Source organism: Argentina anserina, chromosome 5 (genome assembly GCF_933775445.1).
Source record: "Argentina anserina chromosome 5, drPotAnse1.1, whole genome shotgun sequence".
Lineage (NCBI taxonomy): Eukaryota > Viridiplantae > Streptophyta > Magnoliopsida > Rosales > Rosaceae > Argentina > Argentina anserina.
Genome location: NC_065876.1, coordinates 23,258,828 through 23,278,010, shown reverse-complemented (window position 1 = coordinate 23,278,010; position 19,183 = coordinate 23,258,828). Strand labels below are relative to the sequence as shown.

Sequence of the window (19,183 nt, the reverse complement as noted above, 5' to 3'; positions counted from 1 at the left end):
TGTTCATTAAGGATTTTCCTTTGCTAGGTCAGCTCAGCTCGCTAGCCTATTTCATAAGACTGATAAGAGGATATAATTTCAAATTTCAATATTAATCCTAGCACAATAGCTAGAAAGGGGCATGCCACTTGATAGTGGTGCAAAAATGTTTGACAAATCTGATCACAATCCTTTCACAATTCGATTGAATCATCACTGTTCGGTCTATTTGGTAATTACCCATCCAAGTTGTCAGCCCCAAATTGTATTTTTTTTAGAAAATTACTAAGTGATACTAGATCATATTTGGATTAACTAAAAAAATCACTTTTCATATTTCTTATATAACTTAAATTCCAAAGAATAATTAAAACAAATCTAATTAATTAATTAATGTAAAAATATCTAAAATATCTTTATTTTCGTGAAAAATACTAAATGTCACTCCTAGATTTAATAAATTTTTCTCTCCTCATTTTTTAGTTTTTTTTTCGGTAAATTTAAGTTTTCCGGTCAAACCACTGGCAATTTGGAGGTGTGTCAATATATAAAGTTGTTTTTTTATGTCATAGGCTTTCATTTAAGTATCATATTGCATATGTTTTGAGAAATTTTGAAATTTTGAAATTGACTTACAAATAACCACAGGTGTTAGTTTCTCAATCAACAGTAACAACTAGATTTATAGTCGACAATAACATGTGTCTTACAAGTCGACAGTAGTAACTAGTTTTTAACTCGACAGTAGCAGTTAGTTTTTATAGTTGACAATATCATTTAGTTTTTATAATCAACAGTAGCATATAATATCTCTATTGATAGTAGCAAACACTATGAGTTAAAGAGGGGTAAAAAAATAAAATATTTTATGACATGTGGCAACTTGCCATCATTTAATCTTTATTTATAAAATTTAGTCTTTATATGTCTTATTAAATTAAATAATGAATTATTTATAAAATAAATTGTTTTTTTAGTATTTTTGAGGAATGTTTTATATATTTTTTGCTTACTGTTATATATTTTCACCTCAAGGAAACATTAGCCAGTAGCCACTACTGAGTGAGGCTTTGTTCTCATTAGAGATGATGTCTTGTTCAGTTGCATCAACTGGGTCGCTGTTCTCTTCCGAATTGCTCCCAACTCGTTCTTCGCAGCGACTTAGACCAGGTTCGCTTTCATGGGTTTCTTCGTTTCCTCTCATGAACATTTCAATGACCTCCGCAAGACTCCCTGCCTCTCCCACACCCAACAATGTGAGCACTCACTTTCACAGTGTTTAATCCTTTCAAGCACCTTATCTTAGACCCAGGAAGAGACCCAATATGAATTGAACAGTAATGATTATTGAATGGTTTTGATTTTATGGTTTTAACTGTGTTTGTATGTTGGTGAAACTATTACTGGTTGATGCAGTCTATGTTTTGCAAACCAAATCTGTTAAAATTTGCCATGTACACGTTAATTGTAAAGGAATTACGGGATAATAACTGATAACAAACTTTAAAGTGTACACCAGTCGATATAGAGGATTGGTATTACCAAATCATCTTTGTTGTTGATGCAATTCTTATGAGGAATTTGTTAGTAGTTGCTTTGGCTTCAATTACGCCATGTGTGGATCCTCCCACTAAAAAGTTTAAATTGGAGTTACGGTGGTGTGAGTATATCAAGTTGAAAACCTCAGTGGATTTTTCAGTAGAGTAGTTATTGTGGCTGTTGGAAATTATTTGGTTTTTCTTGGAATTGCTTTGCCTTTAAATTCAGTAAACCCAATTATATACTAGACCGCCTTCCAGTCGAATATACGTGGGAGGGCATGTAGTCGAATAAACTTAATTAGCTGCTTCCTGGATTTCCAGTAACTTTCTGCAAATCATCTAGTAGACTAGTAAAGCCTTATAGGCAGTTGGAAGCAACCTTTTCGATAGTAGTTGTGCTGTATGGTCTGCGTGTGCTGTATTCTCTTGTCCTATTACATACAGTACTTTTTGAATCATTCACTAATTCACACAGTATGGATAAATTCGGTATCTAGTTAGGAAAACTAGAACAGTAATACAGCACAACGTTCCGCGTGTGCTAAATTCTCTCGTCCTATACATACAGCACTTTTTGAACCGTTTGCTAATTCACCGTATCTAGTTAGGAGAACTAGAACAGTGTAACGACTTTCATGTTAAAGTGGCCCTTCATTGGAGTTTGGAACCCTTTTAAAGAGGGGGAAGGGGAGGGGGCCTTGAATTGAAGAAGTAAACACCTTGATTACGTTGTATGGGTGTACCTCTTCCTCCTTGAAGTGTATATATGCATATCTCAACCCACTTTATATCCAAAATTGCAGATGTCAATTGTATGTGCTGCATATACCCGGAGATCTCGGGGTGAAGCTGGTAAAAGACCAAACAGGAAGTCATGGAAACAGAAGAAAGACATGTATATGAGGCCGTTTTTGCTAAATGTATTCTTTTCCAAAAAATTTATTCATGCAAAAGTGATGCATCGGGGAACAAGCAAAGTCATATCAGTTGCTACCACGAATGCAAAGGATCTTCGGACTAATTTACCATCCCTGACAGATCACAATGCATGCCGAGTTATTGGGAGGCTTATTGCTGAACGATCCAAGGAGGCAGATGTATATGCATTGTCTTATGAACCCAGGAAAGATGAAAGAATTGAAGGTAAGCTCGGGATTGTACTTGATATCATCAAAGAAAATGGCATCTTATTTGTTTGAACTTGATCCCGTACAATTTAAGCTGAGGTAAAATTCTTTGTTTCTCAATGTAGTCAATGTCAATGAGTGCATCACAGACTAGTAGCCGTTTGAATTCTATAACTTTGCTCAGTGTCTAGTGTATACAACATGTAGTGTATTGTCACTTAAATATAGGCCTTTATAGTTCTTCAGGTTCAGTTTCAGTTTCTGAAGCTTTTGAATTTCTTTGCATGTTAGTTTCCTCCTTTAAGGTAAGTAAATGGCTTTTGACATCCCTTTTGGTTGTATGAGTGCCTATAAAAGCATATGCAAGTGAACTGGTGAAGTGGGGAAAAGGGATTTGAGTTTTATAAACAAAGTGAGTTTTAGCTTCTCTCTAAGTGTCTTCTCTTTTAATGGTTGTTCATCTTCTTTTCCTAGTTGTGTACTACTTGCGGGCAGTTTTCAGGTTTCTACATATACTTGTTAGAACTTGAGTTCATCCCGCCACTCATGATGCATCAGACTGATATTGAAGCTTGCTTGGCATCTGTGAACTTGGGAGATGTCTCCTCAATAGACTTCCACAGTTCATGATGTCATTGGAATAATACGATCCAGCTATCCCAACTACACATGATAATTTTGATACAAGCAGTATCCATAGATTTTCTATGTGGAAGCGACTGCAGTTTTTCAACGCTTTTGATAGGTTTTGGAGTAGCCGTGATGATAATATAGGTTTTGGAGTAGCCGTGATGATAATACGATTCAATACTTTCGAATTCATTGGACTTATCATAGTAACAAAAATTCATGCCATTTTAATGAGCTTTATAGGATACTCACATGGATCAGAAATGCAATAAGGAGCAATGTTGAAGTGTTTGATCTTCAGCTCGATACAACACATCAGACAGTCTTATTGTTGCCATCTTGGTTCTTTCATTGCCCATCTTTGAAATCTCTACTTTTCGACTTTGGAGGGAACTTTCTCAAATGGCCTTCCCCTTCTTGTTTTTCTGTTCTGTGTAATCTCCGAGTCTTGAAGTTAAAAAATGTCACATTAGAAGGAGAGGACTACTTTTTCAAATGGATCTCATGTTCCTGTAACACCTTCAAGGTGTTACATCTTGAAGAAGTTCACGCGATAACATATATGACGATTGAAAGCTTGTCTTTGGAATCATTTAGTTTTGTGCAACATCATTCTGGTCATTTCAGCCATCTTGAAGTAATATGTCCGAAATTAGAAGTTATACATATTACATGGAAGTTTTATTGGAGTAGAAAGAGATTGTTACATATCTGTACTCCAAATCTTAAATTTTTGAAATGGGGTGGTTTTATGTTGGATCATGTGAATCTGGGGGATCTAATGTACCTAGAAAAGGCTGAGATTTTTCTAGAGCTTATTAAGGACTTTGAAAAAAATCTTTGAGACTTCTGACTGTATGAGGATGGTTAAAAATCTTATTCTAAACCAAACGACTACAATGGTAAGAATACACTACCTTTCTTCCGAATTTAATTTTTTCTTGCTGCAACAGTATATTAACATCTAGCCTTTCTACAATTGCAGGCTCTATTGAGACAAAATTCCATTCCATCACCTTTTACCAATATTTCTCACTTGCAGATCTGTCTAAGTTTGAGTGATGACTTAATCCCTGCACTGGTCTCTCTTCTCAGAGTAATGACAACTTTGAGTGCTTTCTATATACACACTGATCAATTCTTTAGAAGCTATCGTTTAAAGGAAAACGCTGTAAGTGAATCTCTCTCTCTCTCTCTCTCACACACAGGCTGACAGGCATAAGTAATTTGATATTTTGAATTATCTATCTTCAGGTGTCCACACATAGCATGAATTACTGGGCATCCCAAAACCTTTCCTGTATTAATCGGCTTGAGGAGGTGAGAATAGAGCTTTCTGGTGCCAATGAAGGGGAATTTGAATATTACAGACCCGAAAATTGAAAAAAAAAACTATATCTGAACCCAACCGAATCTGAAAAAAAAAAACTGAAAACCAAAAAAACCGAATCAAAAATAAAAAATTGAACCGAACCGATTATGTTTAGGTTGGGTTTTGGGTTCAGTACTTCATAAACCGAACGAAACCAAACCGACCCAAATAACCCGAAGTCAACGGTCAATGTCATTGTTTTGATATATTTTATTTTTTTAATTAAAAAAATAGAACAAAACTAAAGTCAGCGTAAACCTAATTGACCTAATCAATCTTGCGGCCTCTCTCGTCTCTCAAACAAAACAAAAAACTTATAACCTCTTTCACTTTCTAAACTCTCACTACTTAGTTTAACGCTCTACTATAAATTCACTTCAATATGCAATACCAGTCCACATAGCTCCTCCCTCGCTTCTTTGTCCTCCTTCGACCTCTATCTCATGCCGTCTCTCTTTGTCTCTTGACTCTAGAAAAAAATTCTTTGATCAATGATTCTGATAATGTTTCATATCCTGGAAGTTCCTCTCTGATTTTAACGCAGTAGTGTTTTTTGTACTTGAGCTAAATATGAATTATGGAGATGTTAGAATTAATTAGGCTTAGAATAATTAATTGGACCTTTTATGTTTGATATTGACATTAAAATTTGTACTTTAAAATTAATATATAATATTACGTATTTTACGTACGGATAAAACCGAAAAAACCGAACCGAACCGAACCGAATTGTACGGGTTGGGTTGGGTTGTGGACTTATGAGTCACAATCTCTAAAATGAGAAAACCGAACCGAACCGAATCGATTTAAAAATTGGGTTTGATTATGAGTTTTGTCCAAAACCGAACTGCTTTGAACATGCTAAGAATTTGAAGGAAATGGTTCTTTATTCACCATCTAAAGCACCTACTGCATGCAACGGTTGTCTTCCAGAGTAAATATGGCAGCAGACGAAGAAATAATGGGAAACCCAAAAGGAGGACATAATTCACCTGCATTTACTTGTATGTTTATTGTGACCACAGCAGTTTTTTTTATTGATGCAGTGTGACATAACCCTGCCCTATCCCCTACCTATTGCAGAATGCCTTCTGTCATTGTACCATCTTAAATCTATGTGTTGTTTGTGGATGAAACGCTTCCCGTGGTTTTTCTCTCCTTGTTGCTTTTGAAGCCTATCTAATTAAGAAGCATGTTCTAATTAAAGCCTATTTATATCATTAAGAACCAAAAATGAAATCTTAAACTTTAAACTCGTACTGATAATTTGCTTCAATTGTGAGGCAATACTGGTTTATTGGATATCTTGAATTCTTTTTCTCAATTTCTCTAGGGGCTGCTCATTAGTCTTCAACTTTATGAAGTATACCCAGGAAAACCTCCTACCGCAACCATGGTGTTAGCAGACTTAACAGAAACCGAACTCTGGCCTAGTTTCTGCCAGAAATAAATCTTACAGAAAGGTCTTGTGCATGTAACACTTTTACACTTGCTTGACTATAAATTCCAAATTCTGATCCATATTCCCCTGCTGCACAAATATGCAGCATGTAGGCATCAAAACTTCACAAAAGAATATAGTTCAAGATAAATTTCACCTTTACTATGTGCAATTCTCTTGGATCATATTCTGCACTTTGCATCAGTTATAGGCTATACCTAAGCTAAGTATCAAACCTAGCTAGTAATATGGCTCCTTGAATAGAATCACATATACAATGCAACAAATAGCAAAGATGATTATGAAAATATCAATGGTTAGAGCAGTCGTTGCTTGATCGCCAAGGGCCATATTCTTTCCACCAAGACGATCCACCATATCGGGGATAGGTTCATATGTCTCCACTTCTTTCTCATAAGGATCCTCCAACCTCAATCTCATAATCTCAGCCTGACGGCTTGCAGCCTCTTGAGCCAGTGTCCAGTTGTAAAACCTGCGGCTCTCTTCATCACTCAGCACATCATAAATTTCTCTTAGCCTCACAAACTTGTCGGACGCAGTCTTTAGTGGAAGAGAAGTGGTGTCTGGATGGTACTCTTTGGACAGTCTTCTATAAGCAGCTTTGATTTCTTCTAGATCAGCTTCTGCTGACACTCCTAAAAATCTGCCCAATATTACAATGAATAAGACTCTGCATTTTGGCAAGAAAAGACCATAAAACTCGTGTACAAATATTTTGTATGACATTGAACTACATATATATCAACCAACATATATAGAACCTATTTTTGAACCTAAAGCTTCACATTTTGGGATTCTTGTTCAAGTTACAGAGAACGTTTCCACAGTTTCATAACAAAGGAGATAATATCACTTCAAATTATATCAAAGTATATCAAACTGAAAGTAAAGAAAACTCACTGGTAGTGAGAATCAGCCGAGTCATCAAGCAAATCAGCAAACTTGTTTCCCCAGACATCCCTGTTCTGCTCTTGCTCTACTTGCTGTTGCGTTTTACTAGTACTCTTGCTGCTGCTTCCTCCAATCCATCCTTCATCTTCATTTTCCCAATGGATTCTGGTATCGACTCCCGGCGGCGGTCTTCCTCGTTTGCTTGGACCCTCCGCTTGTGAAGATGGTGATGAGGTTGATGCGTGCACAAGAAAAGTAGCACGAGCGTGATTCACCTGCAGGCGGTTCGAAGTTCTAGTAGTTGCTCTTGTTGGTTTTGGGCTACCGAGTAAGCTCAAAGTGTGTGAAGCATGAGAAGCAGCAGCTGCGAAAGCCATGGAATGGAAGATGCAAGTACTCGAAAGGGAGCCAAATCCTTGGGTGTGGTTTTAGAATTCCTGACCCCCGCCTTTTTGTGGTTCACAATTTCTCCAACCACATTACATGCAGATGAAAAGACCAAAATGACCCTGCAGAAAGTGAGACTATCTATATCCTGATTTATTTCTCTCAGAAACCAACATCTTCAGACCAAAACTCTTCTGACCCTTTTTCGTTTTGGCGCCAAATATCAAATCCGCAACCCCAGTCTCAGATCTGGTTTCGTCAAAATTGAGAGATGGGTTTGAAGCGCAAGAGATCCAAGAAGCTTCCAGACCCCGTTGTACAGCGAACCCCGACTCGGAATCGTCTTCCCCCACTCACCTTCGAAACCCTAATTTCTTCAATTCAAGCACCCCAGGTACTAATCTCACTTCCATTTTGGTTTTCCTACTCTTATTTCACGCAAAGATATAATTTTGGATGCCGTTTTCGAACAATCTAGGAAATTTGATACGAAATTTTTAGCCTTTTTTTTGTTTTGGGTTCTTTGTTGAGATTTTTTGGGTGCTTAATACGTAGATAGATATAGAAATGGATAAAGGACAAGTCTTGTGATGTTAGGAAACTCATATCTTACTGTTTTGTTGTTTGGTGTTTTGTGAATTTGATTTGATTGTGTTGAACTTCAGGGTCTAAATGTGCCGGTTTTGAAGCGATTATATGCACTAGGGGTTGCAATGTCTTCAATGGAATCCACAGATTGGTCAAACGCCGAAGGCGGCTGTAATTTATTTGGGAATGAACTTAAATTGGAAGATCTACAATGTCTCATCCGTTGTTTGTTCAAAGAGCTGGATAAGCGGCTTGAAGTCCTATTCGCGGCTTTGTCTTATGCCAATGCAGATAAAGGTCCCAAGCATAATGGCTCTGACAAAAATATGGGGGTCGATGTTGATGAACTAGCCCTGCTTTTGAGATGCTGTATATCCTTGAGTACGGTGGACCCAAGTTCAATTATGGAGAAGACCCAATTTCTTCTTGCTGTGCTTGGGAAAGTGATTGGTTTGGTTAAAAGTGGATGCTGCGATGTCATCTTTCGAAAGTCTGTTTCTTGTGAAAGCACGTATACTGATGCTGATGGAACCTGTGTTTCTGAAGACTTTGTTGCTTCCTTATGTCTCTTAGAGCCTTCTAATCCGTGGGACCCAGTTCTATGTTCCTTGCTGGAGGTAACATTCATAAAATTTCAACTTTACTTTGTGCTTTTATGTTTATGTTTTCTGTCTGAGTATATGTTGCAGGTCGCAACTATGCATCACACATACAGTAGTTATCTGCATGTACAGTTAGAAATTAGTACACATTATGTGTTCGTATCAGTCTTATAGTTCCCAAGAACAGTTAGTAAAGGGTTGTGTTGAATTATAAAATAGTTAGCTTTTACATCCTTCTTTTCTATATGACTAACTTCTGTTTATCCCTAGTTTACAAGGCTAGAAAATGATGAAGTGATTGGTGCTTTCAGTACAGTTGTGTCATAGAGATGAGTTGTACTTCAGAGATCCTTTTCCACGAATCTATTAAGTAAACTCATGAAATTGCTTTGAGGACTGTCATGTGACTGTCACTTCTATCTTTATATTCAAAATTGACAGTGCTGTCCCCATAATTTAATTATACTTATTGTTTGGTTGGTTAAGTAGTGCATTGGAGTTGTTTTTCTAAATCACTCAGCTTTTAGTTATGGACTTTACACTATCTTTACTAGTACAATAGTGTTGCTAGCTTAATTTGATCACTTTGTCACACTGTTGGTGTCATGTTATCTCCTTTTTATTTTCATTTCAACCTGAATTTTGGTATAGATTATGGGCTTATGGCCATGATATAGACTCTTACATAGTGTATTTGCTTTGTCATATGTGATATTATGCTTTATGACTTCTGACAGAATCTGGTTACCCTTCATCCTAAGAATTTTGTTTACTCATTTTTAGTTTCATACAGTCCACAACTGAATTTTTTGATGATTCACCTTTAGATATTTGCAGACGAACTTTTAATGCGGAGACCGTTAAGGAAGTACTTTCTGGCTGTTGATTCTGCTTCTTGCATAAGTGAAAGGTTATTCAATAACTTTGTTAAAAGTGATATTGTAAGTGTTCTGGAGGTGATTTCTGTTCATTTCACATCATCATTTTCCGAGGGGCCAGCTTCTGAGAACTTTCACAAAAGACTATACTTGCAATTCAGCAAGCATTTTAGAGGTCCTGAATTGAGCCTGACTGCAGCCTTGCCTCTGCTTCTCAACCCCACCATGCTTTCCGCGCCCAAAATGTTACTGACGCATTTGATTTTATTAGTCTGTGAAGCCATAGATTCAGACTTTTCTTTGAAGAAAGCTAGACCAGATTTTAGAAAAATGGACTACTACCTGACAGCAATTGAAACTTCAGTTACTTTGTACACTAGCCACATGTCTAGTTCACTTAAGGATCACCATCCATTCGGTGTTAGCTGTTCTCATGCCAATTCTTGGATGATTGGGAGTTATCATCCTTCTTTCGAATCTTGTATTCAGAAAGGAACGACTGAGAAAATCTGTAATCGAGTTACCCATTTAGGTTCCTTGAGGCGGTTCAGAAAGTCTGATATGATGGCAGCTTCTACTGCATACATAAACGAGAACCAACAGATTTTTGATGAATCGTGTAAAGATGATATTCTGTCGGCATTACATAGCATAGTACATGGAGGCTCTTCTTCAGATGTCAATCATAATGTTTTTCACAGAGAAGGGGATACAAACCCAGAAGATATTTATCTTCTTGCTTCGATATTGAAGTTAATGAGTAGTTCCTTGTTGAAAGCTATTTGGTGCCTGAGAAATGGTGGGAATTCGGGGTGTCCGCAAACCTTAAAGGATGCTTCTTCACATAAGGAATATGATTTCATGGTGGATATCATTGGCTGCTTTATTCAATTTAATTTGTCTCTACCTAATCAGAAGTTTTTATCAGACATGATGAAAACACGCCCGATGATACATAAAAATTCCAAGTGGATCCTTCTGCATTTTTTGGGCTTGCTATCATTAAGTTTCGCTAGTGGGATTGACTTCTTAGTTAAGGGATGCATATCAATAATCATGGCAATATTAAATCTATGTGCTTTCGAAGAGGGTGATATAATTGCGCTACGGTCATTCTTAGATATTGGTTTGCAATCTGTTTCATTCAAATTGCCTCCTGCTAAGGTTATACAAGTGAGTAGGTGACCATAGTTTCTATGCCATTTTCTTAATTCAATTGATATGTTTTATATTTCACTCTTCAGACCTATAAGGAAGAGGAAAGAATTGAAAAAGATATGTCTCCTTTGGATAACTGATGTTTGATAATGACATGTGTTGCAGGCTGTTGAGAAACAGAAATCCACCAGAAAAGTTGCATCAAAGTTTCAGAAGATTCAAAATGTTTACTTGAGGTATCAAATATTACTGTTATCATATAAAATAGTCTTCATTAATTGTGGTGGAACGTGAATCATATATTCACCTTTTTGCGTTAGATTGTTCTTCCACAAAAACCTTATTATTTGCTGGGTTTTCTATATTTCATGTGCTCCACCTCTTGCCTTTAAAAAAAAATTCTTTCTGAGATATGTTTATGAGTAGCTCCATAACTATCATAGAGTTGCTCAGTCTTGAAACTGAGATTTCTTTTGTGTAGCAAAGCCTAAAAGAACTTCCCTTTCTTTAAGGCCATAATTTTGTAAATTATCGTGTGCGCCTAAGAAAGTGAATATGTCTTGGCTTAGTTGTACTCATTTCTGCCAATAGTGGGACTTTTTCGTTTTGATTTAGTTATGTGAGTCTTCTTCTGAACAGTGGTGTTTGGTTCTTTTAAAGATGATGAATTATTTGAGATAATGTACTCACTGTGCCGAAAACAATTGGAGAAGGGCATTCTTGTACGTTATCATTTGCTGTTGAGACTGAAGCTGTTTTCTGCTTTTGTTATTTTTGCAGAAAACATTATGTGACACGGAGTGACGTGGCAAAAACTTCTGAAAATGCAAGCTTTATGAGCTGCACAAGAGAGTTTACTGACGTCACAGAGGAGGAAACAGAAGAAACGTGCAATGGGGAGATGTTCCTCAATTGCAAAGTACCAGGCTCCAAGAAGTCTGACCTTGAGGATTTAGCAGGCTACCTTGTGTGCAAACCAGGGAAGGAGTACTCTAGCTGGTTGAAGGATCGAGAAAAATACCGATCTTGGATACACAAGAAAAAGGCAGTTGTAAGGTGGGAGAAAAAGAAAAAGACCTACCTGAAAGTGATGAAGTAATAGACCATAGGTTTATTGATAGTACTTGTTTTTACCATATACTTGGGTTTTAGCTAGGTGAACAATTGGAAGTTGAGATTATATAGAACTTGTTCCGCTGGATCAGCCTTAATGGTGTAGTTTTGTGTAATTATAATGAAGGCGATTAGTACAAGTGCAAAATTCTGAATAACCAGGTACTGGATATAAAACTTGTTCCGCAGGATATAGATATAAGACTATTCTTTTCATATATCGAATTTGTCCTCCTGTATATATCAAATTACTTTACTTTTTTGTTGGTGGAAATACTCCATTAGTCTGGTGTTGGTGCACAAACTTGGGAGCAGAAACAACCCAAATTACGCATGTAAAAGATTCATATGCAGAAGGGTTACATGTTCCAGGAGCCAAAATTAGCTTAATGTCTGGTGTTTTTGCCAACGTGGTTTTGCTATTAAGTTCCAAGTTGCTGAGCTCGAAACGTTTCTTCTCCAGACTCTGAATAGCCTGCACTGCTACTATGCAATCAGTTTCAATTTCTGCCTTTGCTCATGTAAGCTCAGTGTGCAACCGAGTTTGCATGAGATACTGACTGCGCAAAGGTAGCCACAAACTAGCCCCTTGAGCAAAGCCCCATCCACATTTTATTATTCCGACCTGGAGCCCTTTCCCATTGCTGCCTTCTACTCAGTTTTCACATTAGTGGAATATCGAGCTTTCTGAAACTCCAGTCTTTTAAGAGCTCTCAAGACATCATAAGCCTCATGTGATTCACCCTCCCATAGCTGTCTGTCTCTAATACTCAACAATTCCCATACTACCATGAGAATGAAAGAAGTTTCTCTAACGTCATTTCTCTTGAGATTTTAACTTCAAAGCATATAACCATTCTTTAAAACTACCAACTATTTTACTTGTCCATTCGGGGACATCCGATAAAATTGGAACTAAACTATTTTACTTCATGCATTGGTGTAATAAGTTTTAATGTTTTGACCATAACTCAAAACTACGTTTTATATTGTTTTTTATTCGGAACTAACTAATGAGTCCAGTACACTGGTGAGTTGTGGCTTAAAGGAGTTTATAACATAAATCTTAAAGTTACACTCGTGGCTAATTCCTAAATTTTGTTTTACTAGTGTTTTAAATGGCTTGTTAACTGCAGCTACAAACGAAATTCGAAATTGCAGAACGCCAGTACTATGCAACATTTGCTAGATGCTATTTTAATTGATGATGGTGGATTACAAGCTTACAGAAAGAAAAACATTCCATTCTGTACAGGAAAACAAGTATCAGTGTAGATCAGTGAACATCAAGGGCGGCGCCTCTATACAGTATGCTGAACGCTAAAGCCGATCTGTCTGCTTAAGATCCAGCCAGCTGCGTATGAACAGAAGAGGTACAGAACCCATTAACTAGCACCTAACCTAGCCTTCTTACAACTGTAGAGTACTCTGTGCAAGTGGAAAGCTTCACCTTGATCTCCACCCAAGGACCTTCGCTCCAAACTGCAAGCCGTGAGCTGCCTAAGTAACCTCTCGAGATAAGAATGTAAGAAACCATTTGAATCTTTCAGGTTGGGATTTGTCGACAAGATCATTGCATTGACAGTGTCAGCCACAACTTCACGTTGCGAATCTTCAAGCAGATATCCTACCGAGGACTCCCGTGGGCGTTCGTATGCCAGCAGAGCAACACAGTCCTACAGAAAGATGTGTTGTGAATTTACAAGCTGTGACCTTCTTTGATACACAAACAAGCTATGACCTCTAAAATTAGAAACTGAAAGGATTTAATATGTGATGCCTGCAAAGCACCAGAAGATGTAGCAACTAAAGTAATACTAGCAGACTATGAGTCACCACTGACGTGAGTTTTGCATTCAACAGTTTTTTTCATGCCTAAACTGAAATTGATATAGTAAGCATAAATTGTGAATTTTCAAACTCATTAAGTCGTATTTCTATCACTGGTACTTCACATACCATCCAACGTCAAAGACATTAATAAGCTAAATATTTCACGTGTCAAAATGTAAGATCTGTTTTACCTGAACTATTTCCTCAAACACCGGCAAGTCAAAAAACTTTGCTAATTCAATCCTTCCATATTTTATTGCCTCCTCCAGTGATCCAACCTACAATACAACGTGTCAGCACCTCAAGCTATCTATGTATTAGTCTCAACAAAGCTTGAAATCAGTTTTTCTCCAGTCAGATGGTTTTCTTAATCATCAGTTACTGGTTTTGGTTTTCTTAATCATCAGTTACTGGTTTCTCTTCAAGGCTTCAACATTAGATAATAACAATGATGCAATACTTTCCTTTATATTTTCTAATATTATGTTTAATGAGTCATTACCATGAATTTCAGCAGTACAGAAGATAATGGTAAACAAATAGCAGAACGACATACCCGGACCAATTCAATAAACTTCTGACAATGAAGCAGAAAGCAAGTAGCTGATTTATCATCCTGCAGGAACCAAAACTAATGTCATGACCGTTATTACGAACCCATTAGTCTCAAGATGAACAGTGTAAAGAAACAAGTAGAAATAAACAAAAATAAAATAGTTACAATGGCCTGTTGTAACTATTTTGTTTTTGTTTCTTTTTCTTCCATAGTTCTGTATGTCGTGTAGTATAATGAAAACTACGAACACAAACAAATGGTCACTAACAGGGCTCTTCAGTTATAGTGATTAATCCCGATAAATAAAGTTTTGCAAGTACCAGTTTGTTGCATAAGCATGACAGCAAACTGCGAAATATAGCAACAGAAAAGCATGTGAACGACAACTACAATTAATAATCACAGCTTTTCCTGCCTCCCTCTAAAACAAAAGTTGGTTCAAAAACATCCGCTATCGAATTTTTCAGCAGCATATTTTAACTGAAACTGTAATTTACTATTCTACATATATTCTGCAAGTTACAGCTTGATCCCTTAAATTGTTGTTCCAAAGATTAAAATAATATACATAATGACTAGGAAAAAAAAATCACTTTGAAACATGAGACAATTCACCTGAACAATTTGGGGATACCATTCACGGAGTTTAACAAGTGCAGAGTCTATCTCTCCATTCCTGACAAGCTTCATTGGCAAAGAAGTTGGTCAGCCAACAGCATAGTTCTGATTAAAAATATATTCACAGGTCTAAAATACAATCAAACAATTACACAAGCCAAGTCATAAATATGTCGATTGTTTCATATTTACCCATGATTAAATAGTTGTAGTAAATACTTAGGAATCTATAGCTAATAACAGTTCCGATCATTATTTCTTGAACTGTACTGTCGACCTGTAGTAACAACAAAACAATACTCTACACCAGAAGATCACATTCTTCTTATAATGGAGCAAAAGGAGTGGTATAATATGAATTACAGATGTTTTATGTTGAATTATAAATGAAATTAAAATGCAAAAACTCATGCCGGACATTTAGAAATTCAATGCAAAGGAGAAGCTTTTAATAAGCTAGGTAAGAGAATGAGAAAAGATTGTCACTAATATAATCAATACCTGTCTAAATTCAAAAAAGAGAATGAGAAGAAACTAGATAACAAAATACCATCGAATGATAGAGAAACGATTGTCACTAATGTAATCAATACCTGTCTAAGAGTGTTTCTTTGATTTAGTGCATACATGATGTCCTGCTCATCAAAGCCATTTTCTTGGGCTATATATACAGGGGGAACAGTACTTTTACTTGCCATGTCGAATGAATTAAGCGTATCTTCATAGCCGTAATGTAGTAAGTAGGAGCGCACAATTCTGGTTAACTCAGTATAAATAAATTAGAATTTGAAGCATAAAAGTACTGGGACAAAAAAGATTTGCAAATAAAGTACAGTAAAACAATGACATTTTCAACTCCAAGGTAAACTTGTATAGATATGTTGCTATATATATAAATATATTGAATGCAAGCCAATATACTAACACCTATCTAAATATATATCAACCCAAAACCTGATCATCTGTGGTTCCCATTACGTGTAGTTCAGACATACGCAAAGCACCATGGGATTCTTGGGAAAACTCACACAAGATGTATATAAAGGTCATTAACTTTCCTTAAAAAAAGGTCATTAACTAAATCAGAACCCAAAATGTTTCGGTAAAATTAGAAAAGAACCCATGCCGCAGAGTTCACAGAGGGAGGGCAGAGATTCAGAAGTCAAACCGACTAAATGGATATAATTCAGGTTATTACTCTCAACAGGTACCGTAATGTATTGCAAACCTTTGAGACAATTACCTCAACAGATTGTATTCAGCACCATTAAAGCAGGAAAGGCCCTTGGGCCTAATTTCCCAGCCAGCATACTCGGCTAACATGATAGAATTTGAGTATCATTTGGAGAGGCACATACCTCTCACACAAAAGTCTTGCATTTCCAATCAGAAACCCTACATTCCAGGGAGTCCATACTAAGTCTTTCCTCAATTTAATCAAGAAACTGACACTTCAATTTTCAATCTCGGAAGTCATCAAAAGGGCATGAATTCTAAAAAGGCTAAATCGCTACGACACCTCAAACTGCAAACGCCACCTACCCAACACATGAACAACTATAGGGCGTGAATTCTAAAAAGGAAAAATTACTACTTCAATATTTAACTGTTCAAAACCATAACTATATATCTAATGCAGTAGCTAAAACCAGATTAGAGATAGTACTAATTTTTATGGTAGAATAAAAGTACAAATTAGAAAAAGATAATAACTAAATAAGCAATAAAACCATTCCACGAGATCATATTAGGTATCATCAAAAGTATTAGTCTAATGGCCATTAACAGTCGTTAATTCTTGCGGTCTGTACAATATCTTTCAGTACTCCAAGGTACTGAAAGAAATGAAAGGAATGCAACACAATTTTGATAATCTTGTAGCTATAAGAAAGCCATAAGCTTTAGATTTGAGGAGAAAATAAATCCATGTCAACTTACCCATGACTAACATTAGTTGGCAACGAAATCTTTTCAATCATCATTTGCTGCTTCATTCTCTCTTGTGCTTCGAAATCCTGACCAGATGTTAAGAAATGAGTTTGCAAAAGACATTTAGCAAATATAACTACTTGAGAAGCATAACATATAACAGAAATGAATGATAGGAATCAACAATGAATGCAGTCTACAAACTACTATTTAGACACAAAACAATATTGCTAATCCTTTACCGACTCAAACAACTATTTTTAGTACTACTTTCAGGCCCTTGTTTATCTTTCAGTCACAGAACTGGCAGTTGAAAATCCTAAACCTGTTCCGTGGAATGAAAACCTTAACGGTATGTATATGCCTAGCAGCGATTTCCTTTAAGGTTTGAGAAATGTTAGGATTCAAATCAACAAACTATTTTCTTTCTTATTCCATGTATTGGCTTTGTTTGTCCATGAAAAGGACTCAAAGTTGCTTTACTTCACGGAAGGAAGAGACAAAAGTGAAATGTTCATATTTGATGACGGCAGATTGAGAGTCACAAATACATCAGTCCTTGAGTGCTGAAACCTCTGAGAAAGGCAACCTATGATTTATTGTTTGTCAAGTCCAAACCTGAGTAATGGGCCCTCTCGTTGCACACCCACTCCGCAAACAAAAAGACCCTAACTGCAACTTACTATGATGAAGCCACAGCAGTGACAGCACACTAAAACCAACAATTTTTTTACCACACCAGAAAAAAAAAAGGATTTACATTCTAATAGCAACAGCAATGTGATCAATGATCATATTACTCTAAATGTAACACACAATTGAAAAGAGATGCAAGTACATAACCCTTGTGGATAGGCTCACAATGTGGAAAAAACTACACACAATGGAGAATAAATGTATCATGGTTCTTAGTATAAAAGCAAAAGAAGGTAGGTATGTCTTGCCTTCAGATCAAACGCAAAAGGTTGTTGCCCAAAGTTGACTTGCACCCTGAGAGACAAAAATCAAACACATGGCTGATAACATGAAATCATATTTTTTATTACATAAACCTGAGAGTCAAAATAGCTAAACAGCAGCTTAATACTCAAGGAAGATTAGACATACTCCTCATTTTGGCTGTGTACAGCAATGGTAGGATATAATGGACCCTTCATGTCTTTGGGCACAGTTCCAACTACAGTTCCATTTTTACTGAGACAAACAAGTAGAGCAAAGGGTGTAGGAATTAATTGTATTTTCATGTATACAAAAATCAAGAAACAAACATATACAAGACAGAGTAGACTACTATCTTACGTGAAAAAGAACTCCTGTGAGGCATAGTTTATGCCACCTCCAACTCTATCATCAGATGTGTAAGTTGGACCAAAAGCCTCACCCTTTCCTTGTCCACGATACAATAATCCATCATCCCCATGATAGCCACAACTATTCACCTCCCATCTGCTCCATGAAGGAAAATAACTCAATAAATTGCCCAGATAGCATAATTAAATATCGAACTTGCACTCAAACATAACAGGTCTCAAATCTGACGCGCAAATGAAAATTCTCATCTAAGATTGATACTTACTAAGAACAGTACAGTTCAGACAATCAAATTCCAAACAGATCAGTACAGTTCACAAATTTTAACTTCCAATTTCTATTCTTTGTCATCCATTTCAGTTATTTGAAACAAAAGTAAGAATTCTCATATATTTACGAGAGCAGTACGTTGATAGACAGTAATTTGTCAACTAAATCTTACTCACATTAACCCTGTTGAGTTGTCTACTAAATCTTACTCATATTAACCACATAACAAACTCAATGCGACAATAAAAACACAAACTTTAACTTTCAAATTTCAACTCTTTGCTATCCTATTTGATTATTGGTAAACAGAATTAAGAACTCTTATCAGTTTATGAGAGCACAACTCTCTCACCCAGGCTGCCTGCGCATCTTAAAATTCTCAGTAGTGAATCCGATGGAAATCTGGCCCTTGGCGCCGGCATCCTTGACGTAAATCTCGAAGTAGTAGACGAGACGCTTCACCGGCGCCGGCTTGTTGGCCTGAACGACGCCGACGTCGTGGCCGTGGAGGTTGACGTTGGTGTACCTGGCGGAGAGCTTATCGGGGGAGACGGCGAGGAAGCCGCCGGAGCTGTTGATGGTGTTGAGCTCCGTGGGGGAGTCCTCGTCCTCGTCCTCTTCCATGTCGGTGGGGCCGCGAAGAGAGCCGAGGCGGGACTGGTCTAGGAACCACAAGCCGAGATCTCGGTGGGTGGCCTCAGCGGCGGCGGCGGAGGTGGAGTTGTTGTTGTTGGCGTTGGTGCTCATTGCTTGAATCTGAAACCCTAGAATTGAGAAATGATGATGATCATTTGGTGTTAGAATGAGAGAGAGAGAGAGAGAGAGAGAGAGAGATGGAAGCTGTGTATTTTCTACTGAACCAGAAGAAACGAATCAATCATTTTACCAATAAGCTCGCACGTGTTAGGTATGTGCCGAAGCACTAAGCTCGCACGTGT

At 37.0% G+C, this 19,183-nt stretch overlaps 5 protein-coding genes across 5 annotated transcripts; 3 read left to right on the top strand and 2 right to left on the bottom strand.

The window, feature by feature from the left end:
- The first annotated feature begins 1,057 nt into the window (after window positions 1-1,057).
- LOC126795261 (uncharacterized) lies at window positions 1,058-2,870 on the top strand. Its single transcript, XM_050522101.1, has 2 exons — window positions 1,058-1,235; window positions 2,324-2,870. Exons 1-2 carry the CDS (start codon window positions 1,065-1,067, stop codon window positions 2,717-2,719), a joined length of 567 nt encoding a protein of 188 aa, XP_050378058.1. The 5' UTR covers window positions 1,058-1,064; the 3' UTR covers window positions 2,720-2,870.
- A 226-nt stretch (window positions 2,871-3,096) lies between these two features.
- LOC126795764 (uncharacterized) lies at window positions 3,097-4,660 on the top strand. Its single transcript, XM_050522529.1, has 4 exons — window positions 3,097-3,149; window positions 3,422-4,090; window positions 4,373-4,448; window positions 4,532-4,660. Exons 1-4 carry the CDS (start codon window positions 3,097-3,099, stop codon window positions 4,658-4,660), a joined length of 927 nt encoding a protein of 308 aa, XP_050378486.1.
- A 1,670-nt stretch (window positions 4,661-6,330) lies between these two features.
- On the bottom strand, window positions 6,331-7,379 carry LOC126795329 (NAD(P)H-quinone oxidoreductase subunit T, chloroplastic). The gene is made up of 2 exons (XM_050522171.1): window positions 7,012-7,379; window positions 6,331-6,754 (listed from the first exon to the last, which is right to left on the bottom strand). Exons 1-2 carry the CDS (start codon window positions 7,377-7,379, stop codon window positions 6,331-6,333), a joined length of 792 nt encoding a protein of 263 aa, XP_050378128.1.
- Window positions 7,380-7,599: 220 nt separating this feature from the next.
- On the top strand, window positions 7,600-11,946 carry LOC126794630 (uncharacterized). The gene is made up of 5 exons (XM_050521391.1): window positions 7,600-7,783; window positions 8,055-8,594; window positions 9,407-10,630; window positions 10,781-10,851; window positions 11,396-11,946. Exons 1-5 carry the CDS (start codon window positions 7,661-7,663, stop codon window positions 11,712-11,714), a joined length of 2,277 nt encoding a protein of 758 aa, XP_050377348.1. The 5' UTR covers window positions 7,600-7,660; the 3' UTR covers window positions 11,715-11,946.
- Window positions 11,947-12,897: 951 nt separating this feature from the next.
- On the bottom strand, window positions 12,898-19,069 carry LOC126793272 (ran-binding protein M homolog). The gene is made up of 10 exons (XM_050519737.1): window positions 18,598-19,069; window positions 17,964-18,110; window positions 17,772-17,858; window positions 17,609-17,654; window positions 16,674-16,750; window positions 15,329-15,491; window positions 14,733-14,801; window positions 14,118-14,177; window positions 13,753-13,839; window positions 12,898-13,404 (listed from the first exon to the last, which is right to left on the bottom strand). Exons 1-10 carry the CDS (start codon window positions 18,990-18,992, stop codon window positions 13,114-13,116), a joined length of 1,422 nt encoding a protein of 473 aa, XP_050375694.1. The 5' UTR covers window positions 18,993-19,069; the 3' UTR covers window positions 12,898-13,113.
- Between the last annotated feature and the right edge of the window lie 114 nt (window positions 19,070-19,183).

What these genes read in the sequence shown, in the direction of transcription:
- LOC126794630 (XM_050521391.1), top strand. Translation starts at nt 7,661, where the DNA reads ATGGGTTTGAAGCGCAAGAGATCCAAGAAGCTTCCAGACCCCGTTGTA. An exon ending in TTCTATGTTCCTTGCTGGAG is followed by an intron (nt 8,595 to 9,406) that starts GTAACATTCATA and finishes ATTCACCTTTAG; the next exon opens with ATATTTGCAGACGAACTTTT. An exon ending in CTCCTGCTAAGGTTATACAA is followed by an intron (nt 10,631 to 10,780) that starts GTGAGTAGGTGA and finishes CATGTGTTGCAG; the next exon opens with GCTGTTGAGAAACAGAAATC.
- LOC126795329 (XM_050522171.1), bottom strand. Translation starts at nt 7,379, where the DNA reads ATGGCTTTCGCAGCTGCTGCTTCTCATGCTTCACACACTTTGAGCTTA. An exon ending in TCGGCTGATTCTCACTACCA is followed by an intron (nt 6,755 to 7,011) that starts GTGAGTTTTCTT and finishes AATATTGGGCAG; the next exon opens with ATTTTTAGGAGTGTCAGCAG.
- LOC126793272 (XM_050519737.1), bottom strand. Translation starts at nt 18,992, where the DNA reads ATGAGCACCAACGCCAACAACAACAACTCCACCTCCGCCGCCGCCGCT. An exon ending in TCACAGGAGTTCTTTTTCAC is followed by an intron (nt 17,859 to 17,963) that starts GTAAGATAGTAG and finishes TGTTTGTCTCAG; the next exon opens with TAAAAATGGAACTGTAGTTG. An exon ending in AAAGAAACACTCTTAGACAG is followed by an intron (nt 14,802 to 15,328) that starts GTATTGATTACA and finishes TTGCCAATGAAG; the next exon opens with CTTGTCAGGAATGGAGAGAT.
- LOC126795261 (XM_050522101.1), top strand. Translation starts at nt 1,065, where the DNA reads ATGATGTCTTGTTCAGTTGCATCAACTGGGTCGCTGTTCTCTTCCGAA. An exon ending in CCTCTCCCACACCCAACAAT is followed by an intron (nt 1,236 to 2,323) that starts GTGAGCACTCAC and finishes CCAAAATTGCAG; the next exon opens with ATGTCAATTGTATGTGCTGC.
- LOC126795764 (XM_050522529.1), top strand. Translation starts at nt 3,097, where the DNA reads ATGGTTGTTCATCTTCTTTTCCTAGTTGTGTACTACTTGCGGGCAGTT. An exon ending in TACTTGCGGGCAGTTTTCAG is followed by an intron (nt 3,150 to 3,421) that starts GTTTCTACATAT and finishes ATGATAATATAG; the next exon opens with GTTTTGGAGTAGCCGTGATG. An exon ending in AAGGCTGAGATTTTTCTAGA is followed by an intron (nt 4,091 to 4,372) that starts GCTTATTAAGGA and finishes CTCTCTTCTCAG; the next exon opens with AGTAATGACAACTTTGAGTG.